General features: G+C 37.7%; 2 protein-coding genes across 2 annotated transcripts; both read left to right on the top strand.

The window, feature by feature from the left end:
- Positions 1-297: 297 nt before the first annotated feature.
- On the top strand, positions 298-7476 carry LOC143468504 (nucleolar protein 58-like). The gene is made up of 16 exons (XM_076965772.1): positions 298-489; positions 549-625; positions 759-811; positions 937-1061; positions 1150-1237; positions 1297-1410; positions 1520-1719; positions 3856-3936; positions 4080-4206; positions 4367-4524; positions 4707-4907; positions 5022-5127; positions 5218-5303; positions 6877-6948; positions 7107-7160; positions 7311-7476. The coding sequence occupies exons 1-16, from the start codon at positions 445-447 to the stop codon at positions 7353-7355; spliced, it is 1632 nt and encodes a 543-aa protein (XP_076821887.1). The 5' UTR covers positions 298-444; the 3' UTR covers positions 7356-7476.
- Positions 7477-9732: 2256 nt separating this feature from the next.
- Positions 9733-17242, top strand: LOC143468483 (adhesion G-protein coupled receptor G7-like). Its single transcript, XM_076965733.1, has 17 exons — positions 9733-9877; positions 10315-10407; positions 10533-10680; positions 12110-12249; positions 12318-12883; positions 12997-13073; positions 13269-13396; positions 13560-13703; positions 13783-13982; positions 14066-14212; positions 14296-14405; positions 14810-15035; positions 15112-15290; positions 15542-15671; positions 16002-16164; positions 16241-16356; positions 16650-17242. Exons 1-17 carry the CDS (start codon positions 9814-9816, stop codon positions 16689-16691), a joined length of 2673 nt encoding a protein of 890 aa, XP_076821848.1. The 5' UTR covers positions 9733-9813; the 3' UTR covers positions 16692-17242.
- The last annotated feature ends 1586 nt before the right edge of the window (positions 17243-18828 follow it).

The raw sequence follows: 18828 nt of genomic DNA, 5'->3' as shown, positions 1-18828 counted from the left end.
ACAACAATCGCTACACTTTGCCTTACGGAACTTCTTCAAATTGTTTGAGTGGTTGAAAAAATTTGTCAAATTTTGGTTGCTGGAATGATTTTGTTTTGCTTAACTACAAAACTATAAAATTTTTGATGAAGCCTTGGTAGTCTGTCTTATCCGGACTGAAGGTTTTATCACTGGATCAGGTTATCTGTGGATAGTTGGTCTTCTGCCTGATAGTTGCGATGATTGTGTTTGCTATTGTCAGATAATTTGAACAGATGCAATTGTATTTCTGAGAAAGTTGTATTTTTCTACTTGCCAGATGCAGTATGATGGCGTAATGTATTTTTTTCAGAAAACAAAGAGTTGTAAAGTTAATTAGCCTGCATGCCCAACACACAAAGCCAGTAATTACTGTTCGCAAGCTGCTTTGTTTTCCAGCAAAAGTCTTTAAAAGAAGTTTGCAAAATGCTCGTGCTCTTTGAGTCTCCATCAGGATACGCCATTTTTAAGGTAAGTCCTCAAGTGTTAGGTTTTGTCATCAACAAAAACAATTGTGTGTTTCCTCACAGGTATTGGATGAGAGCAAAATTGAAGCAAGCGATGATTTGTACGAATATTTTCGAACAGCTGAAAACGCATCAAGCATGTAAGCTCGGTTTTATGATTGATGTGACATCATCTTATACGTGTGGAAGAACAATTTGAATGTGGCACTGGACTGTTTAGAAAAGTTTCATTTCTGCAATGTTCATATGTCTTTGATCTTTTATTTAAAACAGGTTAAAACTTCAAGCTTTTAAAAAGTTTGAAGATACCACAGAAGCTTTGGCAGGTATTGTAGGCCCGAAGAACTCATCTGAGAAAAATTACCATTGTTCTGTTTTTTAAACATCTTTTAATATTCATTCATTGAACTTGAAAAAAAAATCCTATCTTTCAAGAATGTTTTGTGTTTAGCGACGACCGCTGCAGTTGAAGGGAAGTTGAGCAAACCGCTGAAGAAAGTCCTGAAGAAATTGGTTGCAAAGGACGCGCATGAAAGTTTGGCTGTGGCTGATGCCAAACTAGGGCAGGCCATCAAGGTGCTCCTTCAGATGATTTCACACGTTTTGTTGATTTCGCTTCATCCAATGACTGTGACTAGCCTGTAAGTCTGTTTTTGTCTTTTAGGAAAAAATGAACTTGTCATGCGTTTTCAGTCCAGCCGTGCAGGAACTTATGCGAGGAATTCGTGCCCACATCAACAGCTTGATCACAGGCATGTCGCAAACTGCAGTGTGAATTGTAACATCATCCAATAACATGAACTTTCTTCAGGTCTTCCTGAGCGTGACATGACAGCCATGGCTCTCGGCTTAGCGCACAGTCTCTCCCGATACAAGCTTAAATTTTCACCCGATAAAGTTGACACCATGATCGTGCAAGCCATCTGTAAGTAGCCATGTTTAATTGTTACTTGTGTCCATTGATCTAAATAAATATCCAGCTCGAGCACCTCCTTGATATCTCAACTCACTCTTTTACAATTGGCTTTTTCTAGCTCTGCTTGATGACCTTGACAAGGAGTTGAACAATTACGTGATGCGGTGTCGTGAGTGGTATGGCTGGCATTTCCCCGAGGTTGGCAAGGTAGTGACCGATCATCTGGCATTTGCGAAAGTTATTAAAAAGATGGGATTTCGAACTAATGCTGCCTCAACTGACCTGTCCGACATCTTGCCAGAAGAAATAGAGCAGCAGGTGTGCCAATATTTTTGCAAGTTTATTACCCAAGTTTTTTCGTTTCAACCTGCATTCAACGTGCAGCTTTTCTTATGTTTTCACCACCTAAATTAAGTGGCAACCAATTTTTTTATAAAAACTTGAAATTTTGACTTTATAATTTACAAATTTTGACCAAGAACTTCCTGCGTTTGCAACTAAAATGCCAAATACTAAGCATATTAGAAACCGTTAGCTAAGGACGTCTTCTTTAATGATGATATGAAAGAAGAATAAAACAGTGGGAGGAGCTTAACAACACCAGAGGTAACGAAGAAGTCCCTCGATAACCTGCAAGAGATAAATATGCAGTGTCTTTAAACATCCTGAAATTACTGAGAGGGTTCCGCAGCATCAAGTACTGCTTCACTTTATCACCTTTCAAGTTCCTTTCTCTCACCAAAACTTTTCCTAAAATGGAGACGCTTTTCTCTACTGATGCATAGATTGCTTGCGAGTTCCTCAGCAGATTGAACAAATGTGGTGAAACCTCGTCCCATTTTTGCAATGCACTTGTCATTCCTTGAGATTCTTTCTTGAATATTCTCGCATTTTCCAATTTGGCAGCCCTCAACACCAAAGACAAGGGACTTCATTTCCTGGTAAGCTTCTTGAATGGTGTAACGTCTGTCCTCCATCTTGTGAATAATATCAAACAGTGCATTGTACTGCTCCTCTATTTCTACAAGGTGAGTAGATTAATTGGGAGCTTTTACAGTCTCTTGAGCACGTCACAGCAAGACACCACCATCATGGAAGCCTTCCACAATATTTCTTACTTGTGGTAGATTTCTTTCAAGCAGCATTCAACCAAGTGCCCTGTCTAGTTACAACTGACTTTGGAGGTTGGTTGGAAGTAAAAAAGCTCTTCTTGACCTGGTCACTGCTTTTACCCTGGCAACCAACTCATGAACAGCAGGTTAAAAGGCTCTCACTTGCGTAGCACAGTTATGTAACAGCATTCATATATTTCACTGCATCCGTTAACAACAAGCAAAAGTTTTCTCGTGCAATACCAAGACAGTGAACCAAGTTGTCAATTCTTCGAGTCATAATGTAACTGTTCACAGACTGTAGAAGAATCTTGCAGTTGACTACAAACGTTTTTTCAGAGGAAGTCAATTTACCAACTAAATTATTCAAAAACTGTTTGCCATCTATGTTACTTTCATTTACAACATTAAACATTTCTTGGTCCTTCAAATAATCTTGTAATCGTAATACTTCTTCTTCAGCTAACCTCTCAGAAGGCAATGGGTGACCAAGCTCTTGAAAGAAAGATTTCAGGCTGTTTCTCAACTTGTGCAGTGTTATGTCAGCCCTAAGACACACCTTAGCAGCTTTTTCTGCAGAATCTTGTATAGGATTTTTAAGGAATGTTTGTGCACAATGTTCCCTCTAAGCTGCGCAAATGCGCACTGCTGACACGGTCTCCGCGCACAGAAAATCTGTGCTGTGCACAAGAAAAAATTCCAACCTGAATTGAAAATAAAATAAACGCATAATAATGGCCACAGTGCGCACGTGGAACTTCTGATGTTGCTCACAGTGGTCCAAGGGACCGCTCAGAGAGTTGGTGTGTTTGCTCAGATTCATGAAAAATTAGAGGGAACATTGTTTGCGCACTTGCCTTTTTATATAAGAAGCCTCTTTAATGCTTTGCACCTGGTGTTGTCCACCACAGACCTTCTTTCGTTTTTCACTGAATGCAGTCACACAATTTGCAGAACAATTCACCTGTAGTTGTTGAGTTAAACTCAGAAGCGTATTCAGTATTCGCGCAGCGGTATCAACGAAGTTTAGAAGAATGTGGTTTAAAACCTTAGGCATGATTATTGCTAAAGACAAATTTGAGAACATCAGGAAGGTAAAACTCAATACTATATGCAACAGAACTGCAACAGAAAATCAATATCTGTTGTTGCTTTAATAAAATACAAAAAAGATCTACGCTAAAAGAAAAATTTTGAACTAACGATGAAATTTGACTTTATTTACTTAATAACTTTGAAACCTCTCATCATATCAGCCTGAAATTTAGTTTAATTACGTTTTGACTTTATTGGCTTTTGGTTGCATTACACTTAATACAGTCCGTTGCATTGTCGCATGTAGGTGAAAGAACTTGCTGAAATATCGATGGGGACTGAGATTTCTATGGAGGACATTTGCAACATAAAGTACCTCGCCGAGCAGGTTTGTGGTGACTTTTGGCAAAAAATTTTCTGGTTTTGCCCCATTGTAATAGTCAGATAATGATCGTAAAACTTTCAAATCTTTGCCTTCCCACCATCGGTTGGCATTCCAATGCATTGTTTCATCGCTTCTTCCATTCGCAGATCGTTGAGATAACCGATTATCGGGCTCAGCTTTACGATTATCTGAAGAATCGCATGATGGCGATCGCGCCAAACCTCACCATACTCGTCGGAGAACTCGTTGGAGCGCGACTTATCGCACATGCAGGTGACGTCTTCTTGTCTTTGAAGTTAGCGATTTCACACCTTTCCAATGTCATTATCATTGTTAGTTGGTTAGACTTGGTCTCTAAGACAGACAAAAAGTACCGGAAAGTTTCATTCTTTTGTGATGAAATAATCGATTGAACTTTCAACTTTATTGTTAGGATCGTTGCTGAACTTGGCAAAGCACCCGGCGTCAACTGTACAGATCCTGGGAGCTGAAAAGGCTTTGTTTCGGGCGCTAAAGACAAGAAAGGAAACGCCTAAATATGGTCTCATTTACCACGCATCACTTGTTGGGCAAAGCAACCCTAAGAACAAGGTGAAGCTCTTGTGGTTGTCAGATGCTCTCAATCACAGAGACAACTTATAAAGTCGATATTATTCATGATTTTTAGTTGATTTTAATCTTATTTGCAGTTTTTCATTGAAAAGTTGTCATTATAGTCTTGGTTGTTGGTTTTAAAGTGATGAAGGCGACAACTTGGTCCTACTTATTTTCAGGGGAAAGTTTCACGAATGCTCGCTGCTAAGTGCGCATTGGCCGTGCGCTACGACGCCCTCGCTGAGGAGTCATCTACAGAGATGGGTTTAGAAAATAGAGCAAAACTCGAACAAAGGTTGAGGTCGTTGGAAAATGGGGGGTCAAAGAGGCTCAGCTTGGGCTCAAAGGTCAAGGGTGACTCGTGGACCAATCGTGCGGAAGTAATTTTCAAGTTTCAGTTTTGGTTAAGCGAATATTTTAATACTTCTATGTAGTGGTTGTTTTATACTTTCTCGGTATTTCAATTTGAAAGATTTTCGACTCAATTTTCTCAGATAAAATCATACGACACCTCACAAGATAACACGATGCCTGCTCCTAAGAAGCGCAAGGCGGAAGATTTGAGTTCCTCTTTCAACCAGGAAACCACAGATGACAAAAGTGGGAAGATTAAGACTTTCTTGATCATCCTCAGTTGTTGTATTAACTCACCTCGGTTCATGTCAAAACTTATGAGTTCGATTATTTCAGAACCATCTCTGCTGGTCGTCGATGGCAACCTGCAAGAACCTCCGAGGAAGAAAGTGAAAGAAGATGAGGAAACCCCCTCCAAACCGGTGAGTTTCATCTTGGGGGAAGTCCCTGGCCCTTCTAGCTTGACTTAGTTAAAGTCTGTTCATTCTATGAGAGTTCATTTGTGTGCAAGTGCATTTCGCATATTTGCACAACCATGAAATAGTTTTATTGTTTGAGTTGTCTTTAACACTAGAATTACTGTGAGCGGTCAAAATGACCATTTTTAAAATAAAGAAAAAAGGGCTTAATAATTTAGCTTTATTTTATGCTTTAAGTTTCTTGTAACTTTTGAAAGACTTAAATCTGTGTAGGGGTGAGTTTGATGCACTGTAGGCTCCATTATAATATCTTGTCCTGGAATATACTGCATAGGCTCTATCTCAGAATTGCTTTGTAGGCCTTCAACCTGCTTTTTAGCTGCGTAGAGGAAATATTTTCAAACTTTTAGTTGTATTTACAACTAACATGAACATTGAAATTAAATAAAAAACACTTAACTTTAAAATAAGCTAAAAACAACAAACGGTTATTTTTCATCATGCCGCTGGTCACGTGGACCATAAGCAGCTTTTCAAAAGCAAACAAGAAGAAAGAAATTAGCAGCGCTCAGAACAATCCACACATTCAATTCAACTTGATCACTTTCCGCAAACTAATCTACAGCATCCACAACACATTTTGCAGTTTTGTTTTGTTGATAGTTCACATTAAATTGGCATCGCTTTCCTTTCTGCTTCCGTCAACCATCGAGTTTTGATATGAATTGTTGGAAAGCAGGAAAAACTGTGGCTGGTGCAGCTGTCGTTCCATGAATATGAGCTTGTCTTAGTTCGGTAGCGAGCTTAAACATAAACTTCCTTCTCGAAATACTGTAAACTATCAGGGTTGTTGTCGTTTTTCGTTTGCAAGAGCTTGCAGGAATGCACAGGTATACTCTGCTGTAAAGTTTGTACAAGTGGTGGTATTTCTTCTCGGATTTTGTTCAGGATTCCGACAAGTCATGTCTTTTTCTTCCGGAGCTCCGTAGAGGTAAAAAATTGTCATTTGTGACGTTTCTTCCTTTTCCCAAGTATGGCTCCACTACCTTCATTACCACACTCTCAGACACTCTGCGTAGGTTTCATCTTTGCCAAGATATGGTGTTCAGTATATATTTAGAATCTACATCAACACGCCAAAATTTGATACCGAATTTGTCTGGCTTGTTGACCATGTACTGTGTTAATCTGCAGCTGGCTTTAGTTGGGAATAATAATAATTGTTTCATGGTTGTTTTAAAACAATAGCACAACAAAAGACTATTGTTAAGGCAATTTTAATCATGGAGGAATTAGAAGTTGCTTTATGGTCAAAATGACTGTTGGCGATAATTTACGGTAAATTGCTTCCCACTGTGCTTATTGTAATTTAAAAAATTTTACATACTAAAAGGTGACCAAGAATTTGGAAAAGTCAGGAAGTTTCAATATTTTAACATTTACCTAAGCAGGGATATAAGCGTTAAAAAATCAAGAAGGGTCAAAATGACCGCAATTTTAGTTTTAATTGATGTAGAATGGAGTGATGTGATGGAGAGGTTTGATCAAGTTTGTTTTATATGATTTCTATGTGCAGAAGAAAAAGAAGAAGAAGAAAGAATCGAAAGCAGGGGACGAGACATCTCTGAAGTCTGAGGAAACTCCAAAGGTTTAAGCTTCGAGAATTATTGCACTCTTTTGAGTGGCCTTGTTCTGTGAAGAAATCATAGCAGCGATAAATAAAAGCAACTGTGGGATTAATAATAATTTATTTGGCTGAGAAAGTCTGGCGAGATACCATGTACAGTTGTAATGTCTCTGTTGTAGGTGATGGAGGAAGAAAGCGAAGTGAAGGAAATCCCCCAAACCGAGACACCTAAGGTGAGAAACACGTTCAGTAATTATGTTTCTATGGACTCCAACATGATTTGTGGGAATAATAGTTTTTGTGGTTAAACTTTATTCAGCATTGGCCAAACTGAAATATTCTATTTTCCAGTTCATTTCATTGAGTTTTAAATTTTCCTTCAGGGCAAGAAGAAAAAGAAAAAGTCCAAGAAAGAATCTTCAGATTAAAACTTTTTTTCGTGTGTGAGGGAGCGGGTGCCTTTGACGTCATGATGAGTGACGTATGCTCGGAATGACGTCATTAGAACTATTTTGTAAAACTTGTCAATAAAAGCTGCCAGTAAGAGAACGCTTCACGACCTTGGGCGGGGTTCATATTTCGCACAACAGGGCTCTTATTACGTCATCAGTTCTTTGACGTCATATAGTACTTAAAGGAACAAAATTTGCTCCTATAAGCTTCCTACTTCAGTGTTTTATAAAAATAAGTTTAAGAATGTTAATTTGAGCGGATGCAGGATCATTCATGAAACGAAAGCCAGGAAAGTGGATCAGAAGCAGAATAAATACCGGAGCTTACCTGATACCTTCTGCGTCAGTGCTTGCTTTTAAGATTAGAATTTTAACGCACGACTCATGCGAACAAACTCGACTGTTTCCAGCCATGAAGCATCTTAGTGAGTTTGTCTTACTTAGGCCAAAACCCGTATCATCGACACGGGCATGACAGCGCAGTTAGTCTGTACTCTGACGTCATGGCGGAAGTCGTTTGTTGATTTTTGTAGCAATTACAGCCAGCTGGACATAACGTTCACTTAATCACAAGACGTCACAGCGGAGTGATGTTACTGTCCTTTACGCTTTGTACAAATGTTTGGTAAAATTTTGAGCACTGCGTCGACGTCATAATGGCTTTATTATTATGAGAAATAAAAGTTCTAACAACACTAATCATTATTGAAGCGATGGCAACGACGTATCACCTTGAATGCGGAAAATGTTCGCAAAAAAATTAAATTCAATAAAATACATAACTTATTGGTAGCGCTGATGACTTTGCTCTGGACAGTAAAAAGATTGTGCCAAAATGCCCAAATGTCCTCCTTTTTAGCATTTTGCGCTTTCTTGCTTATATTTTCGACAGAATTATATGTTTATGCGACTTTTCGGCATGAGGCCTAAGTCAAGTCAAATGACTTTTCAGCGAGGGCATGAGGTCTAATCATTTTTCTTACCATTGTTTTAATTTAGACAAACATTAAATCTAAATAAAGCTAAGCAATAATGCCAAAGAGGAACACTGTTTTCCGATGAACTGCGCCAGAAGTATCCTTGTTTCAGAAATAGACGTAATGATTTTAAAGCTGAATGCATTACTTGTGCATTTTGCGTATAATTATCCAAAAACATCTGATAAATCCTTTAAACGTAAAACTTTATTTGCATTGTACTTGCTGGAGAAATTGTCCTCTTTTTTGGCGATGAAAATATGGTAATATGCCTATCCAGTAGTGAACTATGAGTTGGTTGAAGCACCAGCACCACTCACACGTATTCATGTGCAGTGCCATGCTTGGTCTCACGCCGCAGTTCACAGAAATTCTTCCTCTCGCATTTGATTAATTAAATTATTATTATTCCTTCCAAATTCTACTTCGTGTGCTTTGTAAGAAGAAACCGACGCACAAGATAGCAGGTTGGAACGAAGATTAATGTTGTGCTCGGTCGTGCATTGTCTGTGTTTGTGCGTCACAAAGTGATTGATGAAAAGTGCAGCGGCGTTTATTTTGTCACAATCATCAAAACTAGAATAAAGGAGATTTTAGTCAGTTTAGAACTTAGCTATAATGAAGCAAGAAATAATGTGAAAATGTGGAATGCTGATCAGTGCAAATTGAAACCGGACGAGTTAATGCAACGTCACAAAGAAAGAAGTTGACGTCATTTGAATCGAAACTATTAAAATAGAAAGCTGCATGGACCGGACATGGCTTGCTTATAAATTTAACGAAAATTAAAGTTGTGCTCAGTCGTGCATTGACTGTGTTTGTGCGTCACAAAGTGTTTGGTGAAAAATCGCTGTGGCGTTTACTTTGTCATAATAAACAGACCAGGAAACAGAGATTTAAGTCAGTTTAGAACTGCAGATCAGTGCTTATGAAACCGGACGAGTTACTGCAACGTCACAAAGAAAGAAGCTGACGTCATATGAATAAAAACAATTAAAAATAGAAAGCTGCATGGACCGGAAATGGCTTGCTTATAAATTTAACAAGACGTGACAATATGAACCTCAATTGGACGCCACGTTGTTGGAGTTGGGATGCCAGGATGTAACGTTTTGCTCATCACGTTATGGGGGATGATGAAAAACACATCCATGATCTTATATCAACAACTTTGTTCCAATAAGTTAATCTTCCAAGTCTCCAGCTTCGTTGCAATTTGCTCCAGAGTAATGTGAACATATGTAGGCAGATACCGAGATAGTAAAGAAACTAAAGTCAAGGTCAGATAAAGACACTCAAGTAAAAGGCAACATTCGAGGACTTTGTCAGTAACTTCGCTTTACAGCTAAGAACAGTTCATTGTCTTCAAACCGATCTTTAAAGATCAATTATTTCAGCAGCTTTCACCTCATTGTTTTAAAGATAAGTTGAAAGATCTGACTCTGAATCATCTGACAATGAAGATGATGCTTCGCCTCTTACTCCTCATCTTGCTCTTCATTCCATCCATCCTCGCCCAAGGTGAGATTTATTTTACCTCAAATTCTCACTTTGAAGCTGCAGGGAGGAAAGCGACCGCGAATATCGATGAAATTTATCTCTGGTAGAGGCGAAATGACGTCATTTTAGTGCCGACTATATAGTTCTATGTATTTTAAAGTTACCGCTATTAATTGAATGTGGCGTCAACTGGCACCTGCCATATAACGAGAGATGACGTGGTATACACGTGACGTTTGTCAGTCGCATTACTCTTCCACGCACAAACACAAAACCTTTGAAAAAGATAAAAGCCCGAAACCCACATGATACGCGGCATGACGTTGTTCTGTGCCCAAAATTTCATTTCAATTGTCAGCAGATAAAAAATTTGCAAATTTATTTTCTCGTCATTGTTCGATCTGTATGTTTGATTGGGAAAAGCAACAAACAATTAAAACACTAATTTCTTTTTTAAGTTGATTGTGGTTTCGAGTCTACAACCGAACCCTTCTGCAATTATGAAAATGTTGGTTGGGAACAGAGCAGTAGGGGAACTCCCAAAGAGGGAAGTAAGTCATACTTATTTTTTGGACGAAATTTTAATGTTAACTTGTTGTTATGGTTGTAGTTAACTGTCGTGCATTTATATGACGTATGGATCGGTAATCACTATATTTGGTATAACTTGCATTAGGCTATTTCCTTGCAAAGTATTCCTACATCCCTGAAGCAACTCTGACATTGAAAACAAACACATCTGAGGACCTTGAACTAAGTTTCTCGTTTTGGCACCGAACAGACGAACTTCGTTTTCGTGTAGTTCAAGTTTCTGGATCCACCGAGTAAGAATATTTTTCATAAAATCTTAATCGTATGTTCCTTTAGTGTTGGCTCGCCAGGACCATACATTGCTAAAATGCAAATTGTATAAAACGTAAAATTACCAGTTTTTCTTGGCATTTTTTAAAGTCTTTCTGTCCAAGAGTTCAAAGGGTTTTTCTGTCCGAAGCACAAGGTTGCTCTTGATTATGGGCAGTGACAGTTAATGCATTTCCTGGAGAATGTAGACAAATGTCTTGATAGGAAACCCCGCTATCCCATCGCGAGTTTGTAGTCTACAATATATAGAGCTGTCATTTGAGGACTAAGATTTTTATTGAAGAAGAAAGTTACTCTTTTTATTTCTCAGCACTTCACGTCATTAAGCTGAGATAGAAAGAACGTTCTCAAGGGTGCAAGCTTCAGGCTTCAGGCTTCAGGCTTCAGGCTTCAGGCTTCAGGCTTCAGGCTTCAGGCTTCGGGCTTCGGGCTTCGGGCTTCGGGCTTCGGGCTTCGGGCTTCGGGCTTCGGGCTTCGGGCTTCGGGCTTCGGGCTTCGGGCTTCGGGCTTCGGGCTTCGGGCTTCGGGCTTCGGGCTTCGGGCTTCGGGCTTCGGGCTTCGGGCTTCGGGCTTTAGGCTTTAGGCAAAACAAACAGATAAAAAAAGATCAATGTGTTCAGTATTAGATATTTTCTACTACGACCATACGTCACGTTTTTCAAGAAGCAAGCAACTAACCATCGTAAAGTAGCGTTTTATCTCAATCTACCAAACTAACCATTGCACTTTACAAATAATAATGTCGCTGTGATAATTCAATATTTATAAAGATAAGGTTTTTAATCAAATGTCAACCAACTATCATCAACCAACTTTTTAATCAAATGCTTCTTCTTTTATATAGTTTTCTCGCGAACTAACGACAAAATGAAAACTAACATTGTTAAGAAAAAATATTGACTTTCATGGTTGAATATTGTGATTTAGTTTTGAAATAATATTCCGATGCTTTATCCCGTATTTTTTCAACTTTTATACAAAATTCACGAGACAGGCAACAATCTATTCAGCGTTATCACGCGGTTTTACACAAAACCTACAGGCGAAGGGGGAATGCTTGTTGATCATGCTGGCATTTTCAAACCTACTGTACAGTGTGTGTTGGAAACTTGACATAATTAACAAAGACCAAACTTAAACAAATACAAAGTGCAAAAAGTAACCCAATGAAATTTCAAACGCACTGGTGGAATATATATCAACGCGAACCTGTGTTTTAGCTTTTTACATGGTCGAGTCACAGCAGGTCAGATTTTGTAGACCGGGTAGAACCACACCAAGCGAATGAAACGATGTTACCGATCATAGGAATATAGGGTTAATTTTTTCACATTTCATGTATAATTCGAAGCAATTCCTGCGCATGGTTTATTTTGTGCGAATTTGTTTAAGGGAGGAAGTTTGGATTGCAGAAAATCGAATGACAACAGGTTACTTGGATGTGGGAGGCATCAAAGTCAAGAAAGACGTCAAAATAAAATTTATCGCCGCAGGAAATGCCCTCGTTTATCTCGATGATATAAAGTCTGTTGGTAAGTTAATTTACACACGTCAGACCTCAAAAACTATCCAACTAAGTTAATACTTGCAACTTCTTCAGCAACCACTCCAATACCAAACACTTCAGCAACCACTTCAATGTCAACCACTTCAACGACCACTCCAATATCAACCACTTCAGCGACCACTTCAGCGACCACTCCAATATCAACCACTTCAGCGACCACTTCAGCGACCACTCCAATATCAACCACTTCAGCGACCACTCCAATATCAACCACTTCAACGAACACTCCAATATCAACCACTTCAACGAACACTCCAATACCAACCGCTTCAGCCACTACTCTAATATCAACCACTTCAGCGACCACTCCAATATCAACCACTTCAGCGACCACTCCAATACCAACCGCTTCAGCCACTACTCTAATATCAACCACTTCAGCGACCACTCCAATATCAACCATTTCAGCGACCACTCCAATATCGACCGCTTCAGCGACCACTCCAATATCAACCAGTTCAGCGTCCACTCTATCATCAACCTTTTCAGCGACCACTCCAACATCAACCACTTCAAATATTTTGTCACCAGCCCAGATCGAGACAAAAATAAAGGATTTGGAATCCATAGTGTCTTCAGGAACATCGTTAACAAAGCAGGTGGGTTTTCATTGCGTTTTTATTGAAGGAACTTTAGGCGCATTTGCATTTTACTTCATTCCTTTTAAATAAAGATAATAAATGAAACATTGACACAAGTTTAAACTTTACAGACTTTTACTGAAGTTGTGAATACGGTTGGAAATTTAACTTTTTCAAGGAAACATTTCAACAAAAACACAGCACAAAGGTTGGTTGCTATTTGAAGCATTTGTACTGAAGTGATGTTCGTTAAAGCATGACGTAAATATTGCAACAATTTATTTATTGAAGACAAAAGTAAAGACAACAATACATGTAATACAACACAAAAGTTGGTGTAATTTTTGTTATTTACTTTAATTGCAATGAAGCATAAAAATAATAACTCCTGATTTATTTATAGACTACTCAGAATACTGGACCAAGTTGCAGACAAAGTTAATGTGAGTGACAGAGAAGTATTTAACGCAACAACACCAAATGTTTTCGTGGCTGTTGTCAACTTGCCAGAAGCAAACTCAACAAACGGAGGTTGTTTGTATTCAAGCAGCGTTTATTTATTTAGTTTATTCCAAACAATATTTTATATTTCACGTCACTGGATAAAAAATTTGTTTTGAGATCAGGGATTCGTAATACAAAATTACCTGATGAACATTGTTTCCATTGATTTTGTGCGTTTAATGTGCTTTAGGTGATGTTTATGGAGTTGAATTAAGCGTTGTAAATCATCTCACAACCGGCTTCAATAATGAAAGCTTTTCACTGCATTATGAGGAAAAGGACACAAACCAATCAAATATTTTTATTCCATATGAAGTCATCAACAAAAGCAAAGGTAAGTTGGGATCAGCGATTTTTTTATTTTGGAACATTTGACTTCTTGTTAACATGATCACTTGCATTTCATCTTACAGACGGAAAAGTCAGCTTTTACAGCTTCCTTGGTGACAGTTTGTTTAAATCAAACGCTTCAACAAATGCAATTGAGGAAGATGCAGGATACGAAGAATCATTCGTAAACTCCCATGTCGTATTATCCGCAACAATTTTGGATCCCGAGGTTTCCACAGAAAATCTGACAGAAAAGATAAAACTTTCATTCCGTATAAATGAGGTGACGCTTTAACTTCAAACGCTATTTCAAACATTAATACCGACAAAAGTAGTTAGCTTTGTTACGTTTCATTGCATTTCTAGAATACATCAATTTTTGGTTCATCGTTTTGTGGGTTTTGGGTTGAAGATGGATCTTATTGGTCTGCAGAAGGTTGCACCAAGTTATCTTCATCAGAGCAATTGCTGCGTTGCGAGTGTAACCATCTAACTAACTTTGCATCACTTTTTGTGAGTGATATCTCATCTATGGTCGAAAGTCCTCAAATACTGTAATGATGAATTACAAAAGAATTTAATGTCCATGTTAATAGGCATATGGCAACCTCACTCATGACAAAGGACTTGATGTTCTTACTTATGTTGGATGTTCAATATCAGCGATTGCAAGTTTGTTGATGATCATAGCTCTGTTGATCATTTGGTTTGTGTTTCTTTCTGGGTTTTTAATGATGTTTTTAAAATGGGAATAGTTGCAAAGCAAGTTTATCAAATCGAATTCATCTTTAGGTTTTATGTTTGGATTATTTCGAGTAGTAGCGATATTTAATTTTAATGATTGTGTGGCTTCCTTTTCTATTTGAAGTCATACCATGACACACAAATGAAATTAAGGTAAAAATAATTTTCTGCAAACCGGTTTCTAAATTTTTACCGGCTGTGAAAGCAAAGTGTTGACAAATTGTTTCCAACAGCACTATTGCTATGCTGAGATGGTTTCTGTTCTTAAAAGTACGGCAGACGATTAAGTGTTTAATTTTAATAAGTCTTTAATTTTCATCATTGGCTATCGTTATCATTTTAACTTTGATCCTAATTGTTTCCCAGGAAATCAACCAAAGTTCAAATGAGACAAAGCACAAAATTTGTGATGCTGAATCTTTCGTTTTCTCTTTTCCTCCTCAACATTTTAATCCTGATCAGTGAAATTCCAGGAGTTAGATCGGATGAGGGGAAGTGCAAAGCAGCGGCAGGATCTCTTCACTTTGCGCTGATCAGCGCATTTGTATGGATGCTTGCTCAGGCTGTTCCTGTTTTCATTTCAATTTTTAAGGTAAAATATTAACCAAAAGCTGGACTTGTTTGGCAATTTGAGGATATTTTTCTGATTTTCATTGGTTTTGTTTCAGCCCATATACTTTAGAGTATATTTTTCATCAAAGAATTTTGTAATATCATTCTTGCTTCTTGGTTGGGGATTGCCACTAATTCTGGTTGTTTTAATTGGCTCACTTAAACCAGAGTGGTATGTGAATCAAGTAAATGATGTCAACCCTGACGAGACACCAAAAATACAAGGACAGTTCAGGTTAGTTGATGTTTATGTCGTGCAAGTGCTGATTGGCGATGACATGATCATGATAGAAAAGCATTTTGTATAAATCCTGATCTTTTCCACAAACAAAAGCTCAATTTTAAGAAATAATTTATGTGTAAGACAAATCTCGTACAAAAAGATTTAACAACCAACTCATTCCTTAAAAGTTTTTATAAATTTTTCAAATGATTTGAACTTATAATAGTTTTGTTTTAAAGATATTTTTCTCTTGTTTTGCTCAGATGTTGGATAGTTCCTGACATGATGATATATTTGGTGATAATACCGGCAGCAGTTCTTTTATCTGGCAACGTACTCTTGTATGTTTTCTCCACTGCCAAGTATCTTTTGCAAAAGAGACCTGGAGAAAAGGTGAACACTTGATGGCACCAACTGCTCTTATTGTATCTTAATTAAACTTTACAATGTTGTTGATGTTATTTTACATTTCTACGTTTTAGATTGCTTTATAATTTTATTTGTAATTACAAGTCCCCTAATACATGTCAGCTAATGGCATTGAAAGTCTGTAGTTGTAGTTGGTCATTCTTCGCACTAAACCGCAGTAAATGAAGAAAAAATCCAGCCATAAAATGCGTATTGTTAGTTTTTAACAAAGCTTCAGGCAAACAAACCTGTGTTTAAGTTGAATTTCAAATTAAATCTATAAGTTTCGTAATAAGCCACACTTAATCATTTCAGCCAATTAAACGACGTGAAGGCCAACTTAAAACCAACTTAAAGTTTTCGGTGACTTTGTTTGTGATGTTTGGCATCACCTGGATCTTTGGATTTTTAATCTTTAACAGCAGCGATGTGAGCCTTGCTTTTGCTTATATATTCACCATCTTCAACTCACTGCAGGGTAAGTTATTGGGAAAGTTTTTCTTACATTGCTCTGTTGCATTTATAAGAATGTTATTACTTTCTACATGTCACAGGTTTCGCCCTTTTTATTATTTTCTTTCAACGAAAGGGAATGAAAGAAAACATCCGGGAGAGTTTGTTTAAGCTAACTCCAAGACCATCTGTTGTTTCAAATAGCAGAGTTACTGAGGTAATATTAAGAATGTTGTTGTTAATTATCATAAATCATTGCAGTCAAGAACTTGACTTTCCGAAATGTTTGAAAGGATTTGTATAAAATACAAAGTTTTATATTGGACAAAAATACCATGCTTCGGAATTTGGATGCAGACTGAAATCTGTTTTAGAATCAAACAGTTTTACTTAAAATTACATGAGAAGTCCCCAGTTTACAACACGAGCACAGATGAACAGTGAAATCCTGGAACATGCAGGTGACGTTTGTTGAAGGAAGTTTGTTGAAATTGTTTGTCTTGTTTTTAGGAAAGAACGTCAGTTTCAGTTCCCAACACAACGCGCACATGATTTGAAAAACATGCTTTAGATGGAAGGAAATGGATCATGGTCTGATACATTTATATTACTTAGCTTGCTGTAATTGACTGAAACATTTGATGAAGTGTATAATATCATGACAGCATTTGTACAAAAGTTTACTATAACTTGGTTTTCTTTTTAAAAATGTTCTCATAGATGCTTTGTTGCATCACAAGTTTAGCGGAATGTATATTCAGTAAATTATTTTCAAACTTTTCTTTAAGTGTTCTGCAACTTTCTTCAGTGGTTGCTGATCAGTTATTCATAAAAATAAATTACTGTATATTATAATTGTTTTTGTTTTTTTTTCCAACATTTCAATGGCGTAGAAGAAACAACGAAATATTACAATTAACCTATGATGGACTTTTTATTTGAAACATAAGATACTATATTTGTAACATTCAGAAACAAAAGTCACATTTGGACCGTTTTTGTTGCAAACCGGGGATAATTTATTGCAGAGTAGAACAGCATGAGATGCTATTTGCAGTGGTTACCGATCAGTTATTCATAAAAATAAATTACTGTATATTATATAGTTGTTTTGGTAGTCCTAAAACCGTAGGTGGGCAGTACCGCGGTTCTATAGTAGCAGCATCTTTTACACAAAAAGCACCGGTACCGAGTACCGGCAAAGTACCGAACTATTTTTTAAATCGTACCGAATACCGGAACCGTCGGTACATTTTTTGTTAAGTTTGAAAGTACCGTTACCGACGTACCAAAGTACCTACAGCCCAGCTCTGCTTATAACCCGAAGCCGCTGATTAACGACTTGGCCGCATTGGAAGCTTCCTCTGCTGCATTCATCACGGTTGACAGCTTTACCCGTTCAGTTCCGCGATGAAGTTAGAAGTAGCCTGCAGCGAATGATATATTTCGTTTCAGTTTTATATCATTGAGAATCCAGTTTTATATCATTGGGTTTAATATTTCGATAAAGTTGCTGATCTTGCGCAAGCCACTTCAACTTTCGCATAACTACAACCATATTCAGCTCCACAACCACTTCATCATCTAAACAGCGCATTACAACGCAATAGAATATAAATTGAACGCATAATGCCCAACCTATAATGGCTTCAGCAAACAAACCTATAATTGATTCAGTTGCACTGAAGTAAAATAAAGAATACAATAAGTATTGCTACAGAGTTTGAACACGCTATTGGATCGCCATTGACCACATAACAAAAGCATTCTTGTATAATATTTCCGATTATTGGGCATTTGACATGTATTTTGATATTGAAAATATTCTATACATTAAGCAGGCAATCCTGTGGCAACACACACAGCGTGCAATTGGATCAATGATCATCAATTTTACTTTTATCGCTCAATTACTTCCGTTAATTGCGGTCTAACAATTCATCGCGTGCACATGCGCGCAATCAATTTCTACTTTGATAAAAATCTGTAAAATCAATGAACAAATGCTTTGAACTTTTAAGAAGAAACCGACGCACAAAAAGCAGCTTGGATCGAAGATTAAAGTTGTGCGCGGTCGTGATAAAAAGTTACGAAAAGTAGCAGATTTATTCGAAATGATGCGAAAAAATAACTAAGCTCGGGAACAATTTTGCGCTTGCGAGTTCATCTTTCCAGGTCTCCACCTTCGTTGTAGTTTCTTTCAAGGAGAGTGAGCGCACGTGCAGAAGTTGTACAAAATCTTTTGGACTTTTGCACCAACGTACTCGCCAATAGAAGTGTTTGCTTAAAATGTCTTCTGAGGTGAACGTTTTCAGTTGACGGAAAACGAAGTTTTAGTCACTAAAGCTATTATTCGCTGTGCACAATTTCCCAGGACCAGTCTCTACAAGATCAAATGTGCGCAGGATGTTTGATTTAGATAAAAAGAAGAACAACCAATGAACAAAACCTTTTGACCTTTTAAAAATAATTTGAAGCACAAGTGCGGGGCAGCTTGGAGCGAAGATTAAAGAATTGCTCGGTCGCGCATTGCCTGTGTTTGTGCGTCACAAAGTGTTTGATGAAAATCGCTGCGGCGTTTATTTTGTCACAACTAACAGACCAGGGAAAAGAGAATAAACGTGATTTTACGTGGTATCCAGCAACGAAGCTTTGTGCTTAAAAAAGTAAAGTCTACCGCGCAGATTAC

This window comes from Clavelina lepadiformis, chromosome 8 (assembly GCF_947623445.1).
Source record: "Clavelina lepadiformis chromosome 8, kaClaLepa1.1, whole genome shotgun sequence".
In the NCBI taxonomy this organism is placed as follows: Eukaryota; Metazoa; Chordata; class Ascidiacea; order Aplousobranchia; family Clavelinidae; genus Clavelina; species Clavelina lepadiformis.
Note: the sequence above shows the minus strand (reverse complement) of the source record. Positions and strands in the feature narration are given on the sequence as shown.